The sequence below is a fragment of the Ochotona princeps genome, chromosome 1 (assembly GCF_030435755.1).
Source record: "Ochotona princeps isolate mOchPri1 chromosome 1, mOchPri1.hap1, whole genome shotgun sequence".
NCBI lineage: Eukaryota > Metazoa > Chordata > Mammalia > Lagomorpha > Ochotonidae > Ochotona > Ochotona princeps.
Window position 1 is genome coordinate 81,623,618 of NC_080832.1, and position 20,576 is coordinate 81,644,193.

At 37.0% G+C, this 20,576-nt stretch overlaps 1 protein-coding gene and 1 pseudogene across 1 annotated transcript in view; one reads left to right on the plus strand and one right to left on the minus strand.

Moving 5' to 3' along the window:
* The window catches only part of COL12A1 (collagen type XII alpha 1 chain), a 119,467-nt gene that overhangs the window by 21,724 nt on the left and 77,167 nt on the right, over positions 1 to 20,576 (plus strand). The window contains exons 9-14 of the mRNA XM_012925555.2: positions 134 to 424; positions 628 to 1,230; positions 3,357 to 3,629; positions 5,433 to 5,705; positions 7,494 to 7,766; positions 18,989 to 19,261. Of these exons, the coding sequence (XP_012781009.2) occupies positions 134 to 424; positions 628 to 1,230; positions 3,357 to 3,629; positions 5,433 to 5,705; positions 7,494 to 7,766; positions 18,989 to 19,261 (1,986 nt within the window). The remainder of the gene's footprint in view (positions 1 to 133; positions 425 to 627; positions 1,231 to 3,356; positions 3,630 to 5,432; positions 5,706 to 7,493; positions 7,767 to 18,988; positions 19,262 to 20,576) is intronic.
* On the minus strand, positions 18,641 to 18,767 carry LOC131481962 (U5 spliceosomal RNA; annotated as a pseudogene).

Here is a 20,576-nt window from a genome sequence, read left to right on the forward strand (position 1 = left end):
TGCATTGGAATTGTTCCTGATATATTCATCATTAATTTGAAAAAGAACAACTGAATATTCAAATCTAAAGACCTGACTAATAAAATTACATCTTATTACTGTTATTAATCAATGTCTATTTGTTGTTTTGTAGTTGTTGAGCCTCCTTCAAATTTAATTGCCACAGAAGTCTCATCAAAATACATTAAGTTAAGTTGGAATCCATCTCCTAGTGCAGTGACTGGCTACAAAGTCCTCCTTACACCAATGACTGCAGGAAGCCGACACCATGCTCTGAGTGTAGGGCCTCAGACAACCACACTCAGTGTTCGCGACCTCTCAGCAGACACGGAATATCAGATCAGCATTTCTGCCTTGAAGGGACTGACATCCAGCGAGTCCATTTCAATAATGGAGAAGACTCAGCCAATGAAAGTTCAAGTGGGTAAGTTACAGATGCATGTGAAGGGTTGTGATATGTGAAGGTCCTTTTAAGAATATACCTTACTAGTTCAGGTTTATTCAAACAAATTATTTCCAACAGTTTTCTTTAAAAGACTCTAGTTGCAAAAAGACATGATTATCTATATTTTAATGATGCATTCAGAATTGTTTATGGAGTTTAATGAACTGTTTTTCTCTTTACAGAATGCTCACGTGGTGTGGATATAAAAGCTGATATTGTATTTTTGGTTGATGGCTCATATAGTATTGGAATTGCAAACTTTGTTAAAGTTAGAGCCTTTTTGGAAGTTCTTGCAAAAAGCTTTGAAATTTCACCAAATAGGGTACAGATAAGTCTTGTTCAGTATAGTAGAGATCCGCATACAGAGTTCAACTTGAAAAAATTTACCAAGGTTGAAGATATAATTGAAGCAATAAACACCTTCCCCTACAGAGGAGGATCCACAAACACTGGCAAAGCAATGACTTACGTCAGAGAAAAAATATTTGTGCCTAGCAAAGGTTCAAGAAGCAATGTACCAAAAGTCATGATTCTTATCACTGATGGAAAATCGTCTGATGCGTTCAAAGATCCTGCTATAAAACTGAGGAATTCAGATGTCGAAATCTTTGCTGTTGGTGTGAAGGATGCTGTTCGCTCAGAGTTAGAAGCTATTGCGTCTCCTCCTGCCGAGACCCATGTGTTCACAGTGGAGGACTTTGATGCTTTTCAGAGGATATCTTTTGAACTTACACAGTCCATCTGCCTTAGAATTGAGCAAGAATTGGCAGCTATAAAGAAAAAAGGTTAGCAGACTTTGGGTCTTGCCAACAGGGTCTGAAAGTTACCTCTTTGTGAACAATGTGTTTTTAGTTCCAAAATTATGAATTCTTCAAATTCTTCTAATATAGAAGAAAATACAGCTTCTCTCTCTCTCTCTCTCTCTCTCTCTCTCTCTCAAGATTTGATTTTATTTTAATGGAAAGTCAGATATACAGAGAGGAGAAGAGATAGAAAGATCTACCCACTGATTCACTCTCCAAATGGCCACAACGGTGAAGCTGAACCAATCCAAAGCCGGGAGCCAGGAATCTCTTCCTGGTCTCCCATGTGGGTGCAGGGTCCCAAGGCTTTGGGCCATTTTCCACTGCTTTCCCAGGCCACAGGCAGGGAGCTGGGTGGAAAGTAGAGCAGCCAGCACAGGAGCCAGCACCCATATGGGATTCCAGCACATGCAAGGCGAGGACTTTAGCTGCTAGGCTATTGCACTGGGCCAATACAGTGTTTCTGTATTATTAAAATGATTGAAGTTAGATGTATTTTATTTATTTATTTTTGTTTTATAGGTATAGAGACAGAGAAGGAGTAGGAGAGAGAACTCCCCTCTTTCTCTGTATTCCTCGGTACCTGCAACAATGAGAAATCCTTTTATGCAAGATTTATTTACTTACTTACTCATTTATTTAAAAGGCAGAGCAATAGACAAGGAAAGGCAGAGAAGCAATTGAAGGTAGAGTGGAAGGGGTGGCACAGATCTTCTATTTTCTGGTTCATTCTCCAGGAATAGGGACCTTCAGCTGGTCTCCAAGCACTTGCACCATTTTCTGTTGCCTTTACAGGTGCTTTAGCAAGAAGCTGGGTACCCAAGTATGAAATGCCAGTGTCTTAAGCAGTGACTTAAACAAGTGTGCTACCATGTTTATCCCCACAGCTGATCTGAACTCAGTCCAGGCTCCCACATGGGTGCCAGAGACCCAATTCTTGGAGCTATCACCTTGCCTCTTGGGGTGCAGATCAGTAGGAAGCTGGAATTGAGAGTGGATCTAGAACTTGAACCCAGGGACTCTAATACAGGATTAAAGTGTCCCAGCTGCAGTTTAGCTGTTAGGTCAAATGCTGTCCTTGAGTTAGATCATTTAGCTGGGAGATACAGTTTTGTCATGGATATGAATTATTTTGCTGAGAAAAAGCTGTTTAGTCCTAAGAGACTTGAAATGTTTCTACTCCTGGATCTCAATCAACTTTGTCACATGGTTTGTCATATCCAATTAAACAAATCACATATTACAGCCCATGTTGTGGCATAACTGCCGTTATGATTTCATATAGGCATTAGTTCATGTTCTGGATGCTCCACTTCAGATCCAGCTCCTTGATAACGGCCTGCTTTATAAAAATCAACAGAGGATGCCATTAGCATTTGGTCCCCTGCCTTCCATGTGGGAACTTGGATGAAACTGTTGTGGCCATCTGGAGGGTGTACTAGTAGATAGAAGATCTCTCTCTCTTGGTTTGTTCATTGCTCTTATTTCCAAATAAATAAATACATCTTTTTAAGAAGTTCATCTGTTGTATATGCATGTGCTGGGTACTGAGTTAGGTCCTTTAAATGAAAGGTGATCAGACACAGTTCTGGATCTTTGAATTCTTGTAGGCATTTTTCTCTGTATAATTTTTGTGCATCATTCCTTAGATTTGGAGTTCCCTATCCTTTTCTTCATTTGTGAAGATCCAGTTTTTTAAGACTGAATTCTCATGCCTTTTATCAAGCTTGCTACAAAAGGTTAATTTCCAAGTTTCAGAGATAAATGGGAAATTTTGTTAGTTTGCATTGGGTCTGCTATTGTTTAAATGTTTCAGTTGTGGTCAAGCCCAGTCCACTACTTCTTTGTCTTAAGAAGCTCGAGAGTCAAATCAATTTAAATTAGGCATTTGCATAGTATAACTTTGTATTGTGATGTGTAAGTAGTCAAGACTTCTTTGTAGGACTTTAAGTGGCATGCTTTCTCTCAATGGTCATAAGTGGAAGGTTTGTTCAAAGTATTGGTCCCAATAGGTATTTTCCCAAATGAATATAAAGCATTTCATTAGGTCCACTTCTGTTTTGTTGATATAAAAATTTGAAATTATGTCTTTCTTTTGTTTTCAATAGCTTATGTGCCTCCAAAGGATCTCAGTTTTTCGGAGGTAACTTCTAACAGTTTCAAAACCGACTGGTCTCCTGCTGGAGAAAACGTTTTCTCATACCATATCACCTACAAGGAAGCCAGTGGGGATGATGAGATCACAGTGGTGGAGCCAGCTTCGAGCCGCAGTGTTGTTCTCCACAACCTGAAGCCAGAGACCCTGTACTTGGTCAATGTGACAGCGGAGTATGAAGATGGCTTTAGCATCCCCATATCTGGAGAGGAGACCACTGCTGAAGGTGGGCTAGAGTTTCTGCCACCATTTTCCAAAAACTAGTTGTATACTAAAGAACAAAGTAGCAAAGTAGTGTGTCATGATCATCTGCTCAATAGTCTGGAGTTAAGTTTTTGTAAGGTTTAAAACTTTAAAATGCAGCTATTCAAGGATCTTTTTAAAGCTAGAGTTAGAAGTAAAAAGAATCCCTGGATTTATTCTGGTGGATTTGAGAAAATGAGACACAGATAGTTTTGTCACATATTGTGTATGGGTAAAAGCTAGAGAACTTTTTTTAATCTAAAAATGAAGCTTTTTTTTTTTTTTCCAAATAAGACTGACATTTTCTTTTGTGTGTGATTTAAGGCCAGGAAATAAGTGATCAAAGACATCTTATTACTTTTAATAATTCTGTGATCATATAATATAGAAGTCCATCGTTATATTTTTCTGGTGACTCCTTTTAATGCCCGTAAGTGCTGCTTTAGGAAGCTGACTGTTGTTCTTCAGCGCTGTAGGGGTAGGGGTCGTAAGAAGAAACATTTTTGAGTAGAGGCCACTGCATTCATCTGCGCTTAAGACTCTGGCTGTTGGATTACTGCAATAGAATTGGAAAATGCCTTTCTAATTTATTGTTTGCAATGAATCTGGGATTTAAACTTTCTTTGATCAACAAGGAAGTTTCTGACTCAGTACTTTCATAGAAACAATTATGGAGCTCTTGTCACACTAAAAGTTTTCCATGGATTGTCTCATTTAACCACTTCAGTAATGCAGTATATAGTAATGTTTTACTGAAGAGTAATCTAAGGCTCAAAATTACTTATCTGTTACACTTCAGAGCCAAGTTCAATTCATCGGTCTATCTAGCTCATCTTTTCTGCCTAATTCAATCTGCTTCTTCGCTGTTCAGAATGAGTCAGCAGTGTGAGGCTGCCAACATTTCTTTCTATTCCTGAGAGATACATTTCCTGTCTTTGTCCCTGGAGAGCTCTAATAATGTGTTGAATAACTAACTAAACTTACAGTTCTTTGTGGAATTAAATGCAGGCATATTGTGCTATACTTTAATTATAGTGGACTTAGAAGACATGGCCTTAAGTTCACCATTGCTGTGTTTTCTATATAGGTAGCTTACCATGTTGAGCAGATAGGTAATTTAAACATGTTTTCTAAATAAAAAGTCAATGAATGTTCTCGTTTGGGCTTAATGAAAATTTCACTTAAAACTGTGAATCTGTGTTACTCAATTGTAATTTAGCTCAAGATTTAGATCTAACTGGTATTGGTTAGGTACCTGTCATGTTCCTGCTTCCTCACATACTTGTATATGGTCCCATTTTCTACAAGTCAAATTACACTTCAGATAAAAACGTTAGCTGTTAAACTGACTGTATAAAACGGCTTGGTCAAGTGGATAAATGTGGTAGCCCTTCGTGTGAGGTGTTGTTTCCCCACGTCTATGAGAAAGTTTAGTGGAACTAAGATGCTACTTACATTTGAAGAAATGAATTGTCTTTACTCTTCAATTTTATGAAGTATAAATATACCATTTAATAGAGTGGTTGTTGTTTTAATAATTTACTGTTATCTGTAGCTCTATGTAATCAAAATATAAACAGTACTTAGTTTCTTGCTAGATATTTATATTTTCTCTGTAAGTATTTAATCTGGCTGTGTGAATGCAACAACAAGATGTTAAAAACTGCTCATGGTTTGTGTAGGAAATTCTATAATTTAATGATCAAAAGCTAACTTTTATATTTTCCATCTAAAATTAGTCAATTTATTTTGGAATATATATAAATATGTGTGTGTTTAATTTCAGTAAAAGGAGCCCCTCGGAACCTGAAAGTGACAGATGAGACTACAGACAGCTTTAAAATTACCTGGACTCAAGCTCCAGGGAAAGTTTTAAGGTATCGGATTATATACAGACCAGTCGCTGGTGGAGAAAGCAAAGAAGTTACCACCCCAGCCAATCAGAGGAGGGAAACATTGGAGAACCTGACTCCAGACACAAAATATGAAGTATCTGTAATTCCTGAATATTTCTCGGGACCTGGCTTTCCATTGACTGGAACCGCAGCCACTGAAGAAGGTAGAGGATGTATGCTGGCAAGAGTCTTAATGTAGAAGGGAAAATTTAAATAACTAGATAATGCAAGGCCTGACACACATTAAGTATCTAAGTGTCTTAAACTATAATTTTTTTTAGTCGAAGCTATTCATACTTTTGACTTACTAGTGGCTATTTTTGTCAATACAATTTGAATTTTATGGTATGAGCTGAACATTCTTTACCAACAGTATTATAAATTATTCTGATAAGAACTGAAGTTGTGACTAAGGGACCGAAAGTCAAGCAACTGTGAATCACTGAAACAGATTGTGGTTTTCTGCTTTGGGAATTAAAAAAAAAGAGAGAGAGATTTGCATTTTTACTTACTTGAAAGCCAGGGTGAAAGAGATTTTCTGTCTGCTGCTTCACTCCCTAGAATGTCTCTAATAGCAGGTGCATTTTAGGGGAGTTGCATTAGAAGCAGATACCCAAGATGGAACTCTGATATGGGATGCTGGAGTTGTGAATGATGACTTAACCTGGGTTAATCTGCCGTGCCAAAAATCTAGGCCCCGATTTTTAAACATTATCTGTTTTTATTTAAATATCATGATCATAATTATTAATGCTTACTAACATATTTCATCAGGAAAAATGAGGCATTCATATTTATCGTTTTATTTCCTATCCTAATTTCAAAAATTGTGATACCTTTGAGTGTGTTAGCAGTAATAAGCCATTCTTGAGCACCTGTTTGTGTCAGGGTCTGTGCAGAGGTCTTTTTCTGTGTTATGTCAATTAAATCCTATGAAGATTCTGTGAAGTTATTATTATTCCAGTCTTACAAGAAAGTTAAATGACAGCTCTGAATTGTGTAGCTAATAAGTGGTTAATCTGCATTCACGCCCTTCTGCAGATGCTCACAAGAATGTCCACTGCAGCTTGGCCTGTACCACGCTCCTTTGTTCCCACTGTACGACTCTCGTCTTCTGCAGCCTCACTCATTCATTATCCCTTCCCATTGGAGACCCTTTCTCCATCTATTTCTTTCCTTTTTCCTCTCTTCCTTTTGGGAGGTTATTACTTATTGTATCGATTTTCTTGCTGGGAACCTAGGACTGTTTATAAGGGACACCATGAGATAAGCCACTTGCTCATCATCATTTTGTTTTTGGGAGAAAAACTAGTGTACAGTGTCCTAGGGTTGGGTTATAGTGAGCTCCTTCAGAGATGACATGACCAATCTACCAGGAAAATCAATCTACCAGGCATCACAGTTGTGAAGGAATGAGTAGCTACTGAAAGTTGCACCCAAAGTGAGGTTGCATGAGGCTATTTCCTTTTTTATTTCATCCTTCTCTCCCCAGCACAGCATCATTTTTAAAAATGATTTTTATGCTAAGTGTTCATGATATCATACTGACAAACTGTTTTTACTCAATGTTTCCTGGAGGAGTAAGAAATCTACAATGTAACAATACTCAATATGTATACAATTTTATAGTTGTTTGTTACACTTTAGGCAAAATTTAGGAAAATAGTTTTATACGAAAGATTGCAACATGAAGTATTTTAACTGATGTACACTCAGAAAAGGATTTTTTCCCTGCTTTGTTTGACTTCTTCTAGCATGTAGGGCCTGATTTGGAGATGAGTACTGTTGATTTAGAAATGAATAAAGCTTAGTTGGCTAGTCAACAATTAAGACTGTTATAGATTGATCTAGGATGTAAATTTGATATAATGCATATTCATTGTAAAGTAACAAAATGTTTTCAAGATTTCTTTAAATAACGGTTTTGATTTTGTTGTCATTTTTGAATGAAGTTAGAGGGAATCCAAGAGATTTAAGAGTTTCCGACCCTACGACATCAAGTATGAATCTCTCTTGGAGCAGTGCACCAGGCAAAGTGAAACAGTATCTCATCACATACACCCCAGCATCAGGAGGTGAAACTCAGGAGATTACTGTGAGAGGAAACTCAACCAGTACTGTGCTGAAAGGATTACAAGAGGGTACACAGTATGCCCTATCCGTCACAGCCTTGTATGCGTCTGGAGCTGGAGATGCCCTTTTTGGACAAGGAACAACACTTGAAGGTAACAAATATTTTATGGAATTTACTGAGCTTGTTTGTGACTTTGCATTGAAGAAGCTTATATTGTTTTCTGAGAATGAAATCAGGAGATGTGCACTCATTTTTCCCAAAAGGAATTTATATTGAAAATGAATTATCGTAAGACTGCCTGTTATTCAGAAATGTAGAGTGTGAGCAACTGAAAAAAAATTAAGCTTGGTTAGAAAGATGTGTTTTGTGGGGAGGAGGATGAATAATAAGGCTTCACAAACATGTTCACAGTGCCATAGGATGGTTAAACAGAGAATGGTTGCAGAGCATTCAAAATGAGAAGAGACCTTGGGATGAAGAACGTTGGGATTATGCAAGGCTATGCAGCTGGTTATGTCACCCAGGCTCCTCCAGAAACCCTTTTCTGCTCTTCAGTCAGGTGTTTTTCTCATTGCCATGCTTAAATGCATTAGTAATAGCGGAGAAACAGGAGAATCCCTGTAACTGTACTTTAGGTTCTGAGATCTCTAAAATTTAGTTTTGTTTTAGAAATTCAAAGCTAATTCAATACTTTGAGAGAACCATCAAGGCAATAGCTACTTGCCCATTCTCTAGAATTCTCAGAGAGCTTTGTTGTTCCTAGAATTTAAATATAAGGTATTTATTTATTTGAAAGACAGAGTTATACATACACACACACGTACACACTCAAAGGGAGAAACAGGGATAGCATCCATCTATTGGGTGCCTCGTTAAATGGTAGCAGGGCTTCAACAGGTCAAAGCCAGTGGCTGGAACTCCATCCAGGTCTCCATTTGGGCGAAAAGAACCCAATTACTTGGACCATCTTCCTCTGCCTTTCCAGGCACATTAGGAGGGAGCTGGATGGGAAGCGGAACTCATGTGCTATGCTATCTTTGCAGGTTGCTGCTCAACCCACTATGCCATCATTCTGGTGCTGTCTTAAATATTTTGAGATGTAATGCCAGCACAGGTTTATTTTCAATCACCATAAGAGTTAGTTAAATAGTCGAAGGGAAAGAAAACACAAACTTTACTCCATCACTATAAGAATGAATTCTGATGTTAAAAATGAATCAGTGGGTGATAACAATGATGTGATTAAACAGCTGAGGGTCTTGATGGGCCATCAGGATTTCCTTCTTTTTACCAGGATATATATGTATTTTAAAAAGCTCTTTGTTTTTCATGATATAGTGGCTTAGGCTCAGGGATTTCCTCTTCTACCCTCTGACACCCCTCCCCCCTCCTGCTTTCCCCTAATGATAGTTTAGTCCCTCAATAACAGTAACCAATTCCATCATTCTTCTATTTGTGTCCTGACATTGTAGGTATAGAGAATGGTATTAAGTTCAGCATTTTAGTCTCTCTCTCTCTCTCTCTCTATCTCTCCCCCTCTCTCTATATACACACATATGTACATATATATGTACATATATATGTACATATATATGTACATATATATATTTCATTGGAATATTTTATATGAGTTACTTTAAATGGTTACAGGAAGAAAATGAATATGAAGTACATTTTCTGATATAAAGGCATAGTGACCCTGGCAAAATGTCCATCAAATTTGGTGGATTCCAGAATTTGGAGGATATTGTTATTGGCAGGAACAAAACTTGGCAACTGTGATTGTAAACTTAAATACTCAGTCAAGAATTAAAAACAGATAAAAATCTAATCAAAGTAAGAATTGCCAAAAGTTTGGAATGATTAGCCAAGGCAGGCATTTGGCAAAGCAGTAAAGCACTACTTGGGACTTCTGTGTCCCATATTGGAGTGCCTGATTCAAATTTCTACTCCTTCATGTCTAATGTAGCTTCCTTTAATGTGCATTCTGGGAAGAGTGGATAACTTGTGGTCTTGAGTCCCTGCCACCCACATGGTAGACCTGGATTGTGTGTTTGGGCTTCTGGTTTCTGCTTGACCAAGCCCTGGCTATTGCAGGCACTGAAAGAGTGAACTAGCAGACAGGGGAGCTCCATTACTCTGTTTCACTGCCTTTTAAATAGAGCAAAAATAAAGAAATAAAGTGATTAGCCCATGAGATCTGATTTTAAAAGAACATTCAAGTAAAACATTAAATGCTAACATTTAAAGTGCTGCTTACCAAATGAGTCCTGATTGTGATACTTAATTGCAGACCTTAGACCTGAGAAAAATTCCCTAAGCCATTTCAGCTACTATTTATCATCTATAAAGGGGGGCTGGCATTCATCTTCTCTTCAGTTTTCCTGGGTTATCCCAAGAGATCAAATGGGAGACTGTAAGTGTAATTCATTTGAAACTACAGAATATTATGTGCATTTAACATTCATAAAAAAGAAAGAAGTTGTTAACTTTGCAATGAAATCTAAAATTATAGCTCTTATATTTCAGAAATATTGATTGGCTGCATACAAGTTTTTTTTATTACCTTGCATTATGTGACACAGTTTTATAGGTACTGGGATTCCCCCCACCCCTCCCCCCATGGTGGATTCCTCCACCTTGCTGTGTTTCCACAGTTCAAGTTCAACTGAGATTCTTTCGTTGCAAGCATATACCAAGCACAAAGTCCAGTATCTTATTGTCCAGATAAGTTCAACAGCTTCTTGGGGAGACCATCTCTGGCCTGAAGGTAGAGCTGGCAGAGTATCATCCCAATCAATTAAAAGCCCCAACCTAACATCAACGGCAACAATTTATAACGTTATGGAATTAGTGGACATATATGAGCCAGTAACTAATATGTTAAAAAAACACAAGTTCTTAACCACATCCTGTGACTTCTTCATTGACATTTCAATTTTAATTTATATACAACCGGGTTCTGTACACCTTAAAATGGCTATAGATTACTATTTAGTTGTCTCGTGTCTATTTTCAGTGTAGTATTTAGCTTTTTGTAGCGTTGATTAATTACTCCTCACTAGGGCATTGAAGATTTCTCTGCACGCCCTCCATAAAACTGTTCTGCACCTAAACTATTGACATATGTCTTGTTAGAGTTGTAAGCCAGTCTAGACTTCCTGAAAAAAAAAAAAAAGCCACGTTCACCAAAATTACGCTTCAATGCATACAAGTTTTAAAATCATAAGGGTCAGAAAGGGAATTGGCTTGATAGAGTCATGATACAATGCATGCAGCATGTGATTCTCACATCTGGTGCACACTCAGAATTTTGGGGGAACTTTGTCTTTTTCTTCTGATCCTTTGGTGTTTCATTTCTCATATAGTTTCTATAGGCTTTCAGCACAGATTGTTTAAGGATTCAACTTTTGAACTTTTATTCTTTGCAAGAGTTATGTGCTCTGGTATTTTAAAAAGTTTTCTTTAAGGAGTATTATTGAATTTAATAATTTTACCTCTAGTTTTGCTTTTTAGCTTTTTGATACTCATCTACATTTTTTCTCTTGATTTATACTCATGCTATATAAAAATACTGATTCTAAAAATAAAGGCTTATTTGCCAGTAATAGTTTATTAAATATCTCATATGACATTAATGTACATTTTGGTTTTATAGTAAACACATTCTATTTAATTCTGATTTCTTTTCTGGACTAGATACATGGCTAAGTTTATAATTACACAGCTCTGCATAAGTGGTATTGAACACCTACCAGACTGCATGCGTGTGTGAGTGTGTACATACACAGGTGCACCTGGATTTGATCAGAAGTGACCACTAAGGCAGATTGACAGATGGGATAGCCAAACAATTTTTAAAACTGCTGCTTTCCATTTTCCAACAAGGAGGAAAGCTAGCATATTTACAAAGTTGCCCTAAAAATATGGTTGATTGTAACTCAGTTATAACAATCAAAACTTTTTTTCCTTCATACACACTAACGGTCTTTACTACACAGAAAAAGCCATGCTGCCAGCTTGATTCTATTAACATATTTATCCCATTGCATTATGTGTGGTAAACTTGACAAATATGTGAAAGCATAGTTGTGACTAAATTAAAATAATAGAAGATTTTTCCCTCTGGTTATTCCATTTGATTTTATTATATTAACTCAGCCAAATCCACATACCATATACAGGAATAGGATATGATGGTAAATGCAGGGAATGGAAAGCCCAGCCACAGAGCCAGGCAACTGCTCTTGAGGACTGCTGTTTTTCTAATCTATTTTTCTCTTGGGAGACGAGGTGGTAAGAGCAGACGTTGAAGGAATGTTTCTTCTCTCCAAAAGCATGCAGTTAGCCAGCAAGAGCATTCTGTACATTGAGGAGTTTACAGATAACCTCAAGCACATTGCAACTTTAGATTCAAACAGAGAAAGACTAAAAAAGTTTAGTGTAGTCTGCAACTATCTAACTTGACTGTGTTTCCTAATTCTTTTTCTGAAATGCAGCCAATGATCAGAAAATTCCCTTGTCGTTGGAAGAGAGATTTATTAGCACTGGCGCTAGGACAATTCATGGTTGGCTGTAGAACTGTATGCAGTAGAACTGCAAAGGTAGAGTTTATTACTATTTCAGATTGAAACTTCAGAGGCATCTGAGCACAGACCATTAACTTTGATTTACATTGCTCCCCCTCCCCCTTTTGTTGTTCTTGATGTAGGAAGACTTAATGTAATTGCTAAAACACTGCAGTACCTGGAAATCCAGTTTAAGTCTCAGTAGAACTTCTGGTTTTTACATTTTTCACTGTTAACACTTAGGAGAAAACTTGATTTTATAAACCTTTAACTGAATACTCCCAATTTTTATTCAGTTACCACAAATGGATGAACTTTTCAGTTTGGGATAATATAATATGATTTTAAAACTTTTAAATTTTTTGGGGGGGATATGGAAAACATGACTTTTAAGAATATCCTTTGTTTCAGTTGCTATAGCAATGCACCAATGTCCTAGAAATGAATGGCTTCCTACAGACCAAACCAAGCTAACTCAGCTGACATTTTCTTACAATGAAGGTTTTAGCATATCCCAAGAATTCTGCCTGATGAGGCTTCTCCAAGATGGACTAAACAAGGTCTTTGTGTTTCATGGATTTGCTGCTGTCTCATAATTTGGAGAAGCGTACATGTTGGGTGCAACAATTCTGTTATTACCAGTGAACTTTTTAGCAGTCACTGAATAGTAATTCCTATTTGTGTGTGTGTGTGTGTGTGTGTGTGTGTGTGTGAATTAATTGCTTATCAGAGGAGAAGCTAAAACAAATCTAGAGGGATAATTATGGATGAAAGATTTTTTGCTCATTTAGGTTTTGAAGTTGAATGGGATTTGTAAAGAGGTTTTCAAGAACTAGGTGTTGCTTCAAGTTAAGGAGTTAACTTATCAATAGTGAACTTTGTCCTTTGGAATGATGACTCTAACTTGTTAGTTGTAAATCAAGCGTGTTTCCACATGAATGTTGTCCAGAAGCAGGTCTTCTGTATTCTACTATGGAAAGTTGGATGACTTTTGGGCAGAGCTCTAATGGAAAAGACAAAGTGGTTTAGAAGAGAGTTTACATTACATTTTTCAATTTAACTTCTATTTTTGAAAGTGGTATGTGAAGCTCAGTGAAAGCTGACTGGAACCATCTATAAGGTGAAATACAGTTTCATTTTGTGATGATTAATTTTTCAGTTATTGTCATTGGCTAATTCATGTTATAATTATATTTGAATTGGATGATAATTTGCTTTTTACAAAGAAAATGGAAAAGGTCTAAGAGAACACAGGAAAGTTAGTTAAATGGGAAATTAACTTTTTGCCCTGGTATGTGGAAAACAAGCAGTGTATAAGTTAGTACTTGTGGATATACAGATCATGGTGAATGCGCCTGTCTAAATTACTTCCCAAAGAGTAGCACAGAGAACCATGCAAACAGCATGAGAAAAATGCCTTTGGCATATATGTCTTATAGTTAGGACAGAAATGCAACATGCCAAAATATAAGGCCTGATATAATTTTGTGCTTTTAAATTTATGATAAATGTGCATGTTGTTATTTCTTAGTAGTACTGTTTGGGTAAAAGAGAATATATGGAAAACTCTTGAGAGGAAATCAAAGAAATAAAAATGAAGTATACCATCATTTTGGAAGATGACTCATTTGATATAAGTCAAATTTTCTGAAATTCTATTAATAGAGATAAAAGTGGATGCAAGACACAAGCATATAGTTCAGGAGAAATTAAGTAGTTTGAGGTTAAATAATATTGTAAACAATGTCACTTAGGTAAAAAATCTGACAGATCCTAGCAGCACAAAATGCACACTTGTGTCTTGGGACAGGAGCAAAGGAACTCAGAGAGGTAGGGCTACTGTTAGAGCAGAGGTATATCTATGTGTAGACAAAGAAAATGACAGTGGCAAAAGTCGGCTGTGGGTGGTTGTCTAGTCCTACTTTTGGGGTGCAGGGGTCTTTCCTGGAGAGGGTCTGCAGATCATCCTTCAGACTGTTTTTCTTCCTTACTGCTTTCTTTGTCTTCTTCCCTCTCAGGTGTGTAGAGAAAGTGTGTTTTACCCAGTCTCATTCTAACCAAACTAAGTCCAAACAACTCAAATGACCTCTTGCTATTGTTGTTAATGCCTGGAATTCCTTAGGATGATGAAAAAGTGGCAATATACTAAAATAGACAAATCCCTGGCTAGCTAACACTTTCATTAAAATGCATTCACACAACAATAAAATCAGCTCCTCAACAGAAAGCATGTGTTGAGAGCAGTGGACCACCTGCGTATGTTGATGGAGCAGGTAGGATGAGAAGCTTAAATGCACTTCACTAGTGTAAGAGTGGACAGGCTTGAGATCATTCCTTTACACCAAAGAATGGTATATTGTACTTGAAAATACTCAAAACTATTCAACCTGTAAACATTTAGACATTCCTGTAGGGTATCATGCTGTCCAGTAATTCTGACCAGTTTTACTTCCACCGTATCTGCCATTATTTTAAAGGAGGCAAATTTCTTTCTTTTTAAATTATTTTTAAACTGTACCTACTTAGGGAGGACAACGTAACACTTCCATACATGTGTTTAAAGTGTGATGATGACATGAGATTCATTAGCATTTCTAACTCCTTTAGCTTTTTAAAAAAATGGCTTTTAACTATCTTTCAAGAAATGTGAACAATGTGTTCTGATCAAGTCAAGTCAATTAATGCTTCACTATCTTTAATTTTTTTATGTTTGGAGGCTTGAGGCTGAATATTTGTAAAAGCATATAGTAAGGTATATTCTCATTTATGAATAAAAGCAAATGTGAGTTCTTTCTCCTGCTGACCAACCACATCTTCCAAATTAACACCTCTGTAGGCATCAGAGAGAAGTAGTCGGATAAAGAGAAAAGATCTAGGGGAAGAGTAAATGATTGCAGAGAAATCAGGATCACAGTAACATTTGAAAGAAGTTTAGTGGTTAGGCACAGCCCCACGTGTCTGTTTTTGGTGATTTGGGAAAGGATTAGCCTTCAGCTGTCTGGGTGAGTCTATGCCTTCAGTCAGGCCCAGTCCAGTTACTTTACTGTGGGGGACCAGGTCTTCAGAGCTGGCAGTCTGCTGATGACCTGGTTGCACTCCTAGTCCCAGGACCAGTTTGGTCATTTGCTAGCCTGCATGTAAATAGATAGGCCACATCTGTCAACCAATTGTTTTACTTTCTGGTGTTTTGATATTTGGCCAAATTAAGATGACAGGTTTAGGAAAACTTACTTGTCATTTGTACACCATGTTTCTTACCATTTTGGAAGGTAATGCAGCTCTCCTGGTTTCTTTTGGAAAAATGTTTATCGTGGGCAGGCTTTTTGGTGCTGTGTTAAGACCCTGCCTGGGACACCCAGATTGCATATATGGCGACCAGTTTAGGTCTTGGCTAATCCACGCTTCCTATCCAGTTTCTTGCTAATGCACGCCTTGGGAGGTGGCCCAGGTTTTTGGGTTCCTGCCCACAGTGTGGGAGATCCTGATGGAACTTCTGGCTTTGGCCTGGTCGAGACCCAACTGATGGAGGTACTTGTGGCAGTGAACCAGTAGTTGGAAAATCTCTTCCTGTCTCTATCCTTTCTAATCCTCATGTCATTCTGCCTTTCAAGTAAATAATCTTTAAAAATTATACGTGTATGTGTGTGTGTGTGGGTGAGCAGCATAAACTTACTGTTTAGGAATATTCTTACCAATCTGTTTGATAAATGAGAAACCTGTGTCAAGCCATTTGTCTTTCCAATTTTGGCTGCTTGATTGAGGTGTCTGTCTTCCTTGTCTGCAGTCTGCATTTCTTGGCCACCAATGTGGAATGTTGTGATGTGTGTGCAAATTATGTCTTTACACACCACAGATAGAAGCTATGCTTTTTAGAAGCTTTCTTATGGTTGAAAATTTATTTAGTGTTTATTCAAATTACTGCTATACTGCTAACTAGAACTCAATAATTTGTTTTTATAGTGCTACCTTATTTTCATTTTATAAAGAAAAGATTTACTTACTTGAAAGGCAGGGTCACAAAGAGAGAGGGAGAGGTAGAGAGATCTTCTAGCCTCTGGTTTATTCTCCAGATGGCTGTAGGCCAGGAGTCTGAAGCTCTTCTGGGTCTCCCATGTCGTTGGCCAACCACTAGGGCCATCTTCTGCTTCTTTCCCAGGCTGATTACCAAGCTGAATTTGAGGTAAAGCCATCAGGATTTCAAGGGTTGTTCATAAGGGAGGCCAGTATTGCAGATGGACGCTTAATGCACTGTCCCACAATGCTGGCCCTAATTTGCTACCTAAAAAAGAGCTTTTGTAAATTGTCTTCAAGGCATTAAATTTTTTTTAAAGATACAATTTTGCTGACATTTTGTCCTGGTTTTTAGTTAAAATAGTTGACTAAAGCCCATGGATTTGACATGTCCAGCGATGGAGGATTTTTTTGTTTTAAGCCCAGAAACGTCTTTGTGAATGTGCTTTTGCTTCAACCACAGTTCTCTTATTATTTTTTTCATAATGAAATCATTAACTTGTGTTTGTCAGATTGATGTCTGTTGTCATGGAACAAAACAATGTCATAAATTCAGTGCTGTAGAAAGAATGGGATAATTAGGCTGGGAATCATAACTTTTAAGAAAAGTAGAAGCTGAAATTACTGCTTGTAAATTATCGCAGTGTTAATTTGGAAGATAATTCTCTTACAGTCTAGCTAGTTTTATTTGTCTTGCACATTTTTGCAATATCCTTAATGTGATAATTAGTTTACTTAAGTTTAAGTTGTTTTCAAGTAAAGTCATTCTACCCAGTCATTCCTGACTGCAATTTAGGAAATTTAGGAGAAGACACACATATGGAAAAATAGTGTACATCAAATCAAGGAAAATGCTGTACACTTAAAACTTAGAGACTGGTTGTTGGGATCTAAATGTTCAAAGCAAAACAAAATCAGGAACACAAACATCCCAACCACTAGACCAAACAAAAGGAACAAACAGCTTGAGATTGTACTTTTATATTTTTTCAAGTTGAGAAGTTATGAAGGTCCATGGGCATTAAAACAGCAAATACAGCTAAAAAAGCATTTAAAAGAAGAATCATCTTTGAGTACTGAGGAAAAACAGTCAGCATGTTCTTGAAAATAAGTATTCTTGGTTGCAGTGAAATATGTAACTGATTTTCTTCCAGATATGAGATGCCCTGTCAGCAGTTGAAGTTATTTATAATGGAATTAAAATTTTTCCATTTGGGCTTGAGGTCTGGTAGGCTAGCCAGCTCCTGTTTGCTTATTTTTTTTCCCCTCTGAAATCAGCCATATTTGATAGGTTTTTGTCCACCTAGATTTCTTTTTCATTAATTGGTTTCTTTATTTGCACTGAAATTGTGACTAGTTTAAAGTTGCTTATTTTTAATCTTTGGTTCAAATTAAAAATAACCTTCAAAACTCTTGCAAGAATTTTTTTTCTAATTCTTGTTTTTTTTTTTTAAGATTTATTTATTTTTATTACAAAGTCAGATATACAGAAAGGAGGAGAGACAGAGAGGAAGATCTTCCGTCCATTGATTCACTCCCCAAGTGAGTGCTGTGCTGATCTGAAGCCAGGAACCAGGAACCTGTTCCGGGTCTCCCACGCGGGTGCAGTGTCCCAAAGCCTTGGGCCGTCCTCGACTGCTTTCCCAGGCCACAAGCAGGGAGCTGGATGGGAAGTGGAGCTGCCGGGATTAGAACCAGCGACCATATGGGATCCCCGGGGGTTCAAGGCGAGGACCTTAGCCGCCAGGCCCTAATTCTTGTGTTGTTATTAGATATAATTAACATGAATATACAATAGTTACTGGTAAAATGTATGCTAAGGAAGCACATAGCTCTGTGTTTATAATATACAGTGGTATAAACCGTGGTAAAAGTAGCCAATATAAAGTGAGTGTATATTTATCTTAAATTGAAAATATAGAAATTAAAGTTTTATTGGAAGATATCTGTGCCTCCTATTAAGTTGAGGTTTCCATGTTTTTCCGTTTGGGTTGTATTTTTTTTAAGTGAAGCAGCCAAAATTTAATAGCAGACGTTTTCTTTTTTTTTCTTGGTGGAATAGCAGACATTTTCAATCAGCTAGAACAAGTGGTGTGTTTTATTTTGATGATTAATCGCTTATAAGTTTTCCAGAATAATTAGTAGTTTTTAGTTTTATTAGGGTTATATCAAAAATTTGAAATTCTGTTTTTTTCATTACAAGTCAAAGTTTCTTCCAAAAATGATGGACTTGACATCTATAAGAGATATAAGATAGTCTCAGTTTTGTAAATTATGTTCATTTATTAAAAATAAAGTTATTTGAATTATAGAGGGAAGGATTATAGTAAGGAAATTAAGATCTTTGTGAACAAAGAATTAAGTCATACAACTGACTGAAATGTGAAAGTTTTGGGAGATTTAGATGCATTTTTTTCCTTTGGAAAAATTCGAAGCATGCACTGCTTCAAATTTGGATATCACCTTTGTCCTGAAGATTTCCGTAATGTGACCAGGCATAGGGAGGTGAATCTCCACGGAAATCTTTAGTAAAAGGCGAAAGATTTATACGATCTGAAGAGAAACCAGAGTATGGGGAGGTGAATCTCATGGGCATGAATGAAGCATTATTTTTGAGGTTTTTTTTTTTTTTCTTCATTCTGTTCCACTGACACAACAGATCAGATAGCTCAGAAAGAAGAAAAGAATAGTTTCATAAAAATTGAGTCTGAGTCCAGGAAGTCAAGATGTCTACCAGGATGAATGGATGCTTAAAATATCTGTAAAAATAATTGCTCTCTAATTTCTGTCCTAGAACGTGGTTCCCCTCAAGATTTGATTACTAAAGACATCACTGACACTTCAATTGGGGCTTATTGGACATCTGCTCCGGGAATGGTTCGTGGTTACAGAGTTTCATGGAAATCACTTTATGATGATGTTGAGGCTGGAGAGAAAAATCTTCCTGGAGATGCACTTCATACAGTAATTGAAAACCTGCAGCCAGAGACCAAATACAAAATCTCAGTTTTTGCAACTTACAGCAGTGGAGAAGGAGCACCTTTGACTGGAGATGCCACAACTGGATGTAGGTGACTTCATGGGTGTGCATGATCTGCATATATGCTAACTAATGGCTGTCAGATCAGGTGACATACAGTTGAACCCACTCAACTTTCATTCTTTTTATGATTAATATAAATTTAAAAATTAGGATTTTTATAGACTATAGTTTAAATTAGGATTGTGTTCATATCCAAATAATGGATCAGATTTGGAAATACAACTGCCTATATTTTTCCTTTTTTCTTCCACCTCCATGGTGGTATGGTCATCTACATAGGACACTGCATGGACACAAAGAGAATTCAAGCACATTTATAGTTGCATGACCTTGGTTAAATGAAGTGATTTTCTTTTAACCTCAGTTCCCAGAATATAGATGATCTTAGCTTTTAGTATTGTCATGAGGATTAAATGAAAAAATATTTGTGAAGTGCCAAGTATTGTGCCTTGAGATGATTTTATAAATGATAAGTGGTTATTGAGGTTTTGATTATCATATAACTAAGACTAACTTTAGATTTTTAAAATCATATCCTATTGTATTTGGTAAAATTAATTCAAAAGTTTGGTGCATTTTCTGGTGGCTTAAATTTCCTTTTGTTTCACTCATTCTCTCTTCTGAATGATTATGAATGATCTGTCATCATTCACAGTCACCTGACTGTGGAGAGTACGTTAAGGCTTCCTAATTCTGCTTCTGAAGAAAATATTTTAGTGACAATGATGTGCCAATATAGGTTACACAATTATTACAAATGAATCACTTTGTAGGAGATGTTAAAAAGGAAAAGAGAGTAGGAAGGGACGGGAAACTGTGGGTGTGTTGGGGATTGGGAAGGGTACGTGAGAAACAGAGTGTATTATGTATGTTTCCAACTTTCCAAAGACCTTTCTAAAGGTTTTTAGCATTGCTTTCACTCGAAACTAAATCATGGGTTAGAGTCACAGAGCGAAAACTTTCTGTTGCCCATTCCGATAGGGCAGTACCGGTGGGTGTCTGAGATACATTCTAAATGATATCAAAACACAGAAAGAACTTACACTATATGTGAGACGGTGTTATGGAATTTTATAGCATTTGGATTACCTAACAGTGGATTGAAAAATACTGCTTTTTAATCATGGAAAGTCAACTGCCTTTATTTTCCCTCCCTGATACTCAGTTTTTCATTAAACTAGCATAAGATATGCTGTATCTTATTTACTTTCAATTCTTTTATTGTAAAGAATTAATTAAAAGGTGGAATATAATACACAGGAAGAGGAAGAAGAGAAGGAGAAGAGAGCGAGACAGACAGAGCAAGAAACACATAGGCACCTATGAGAGTGTTCCCTGG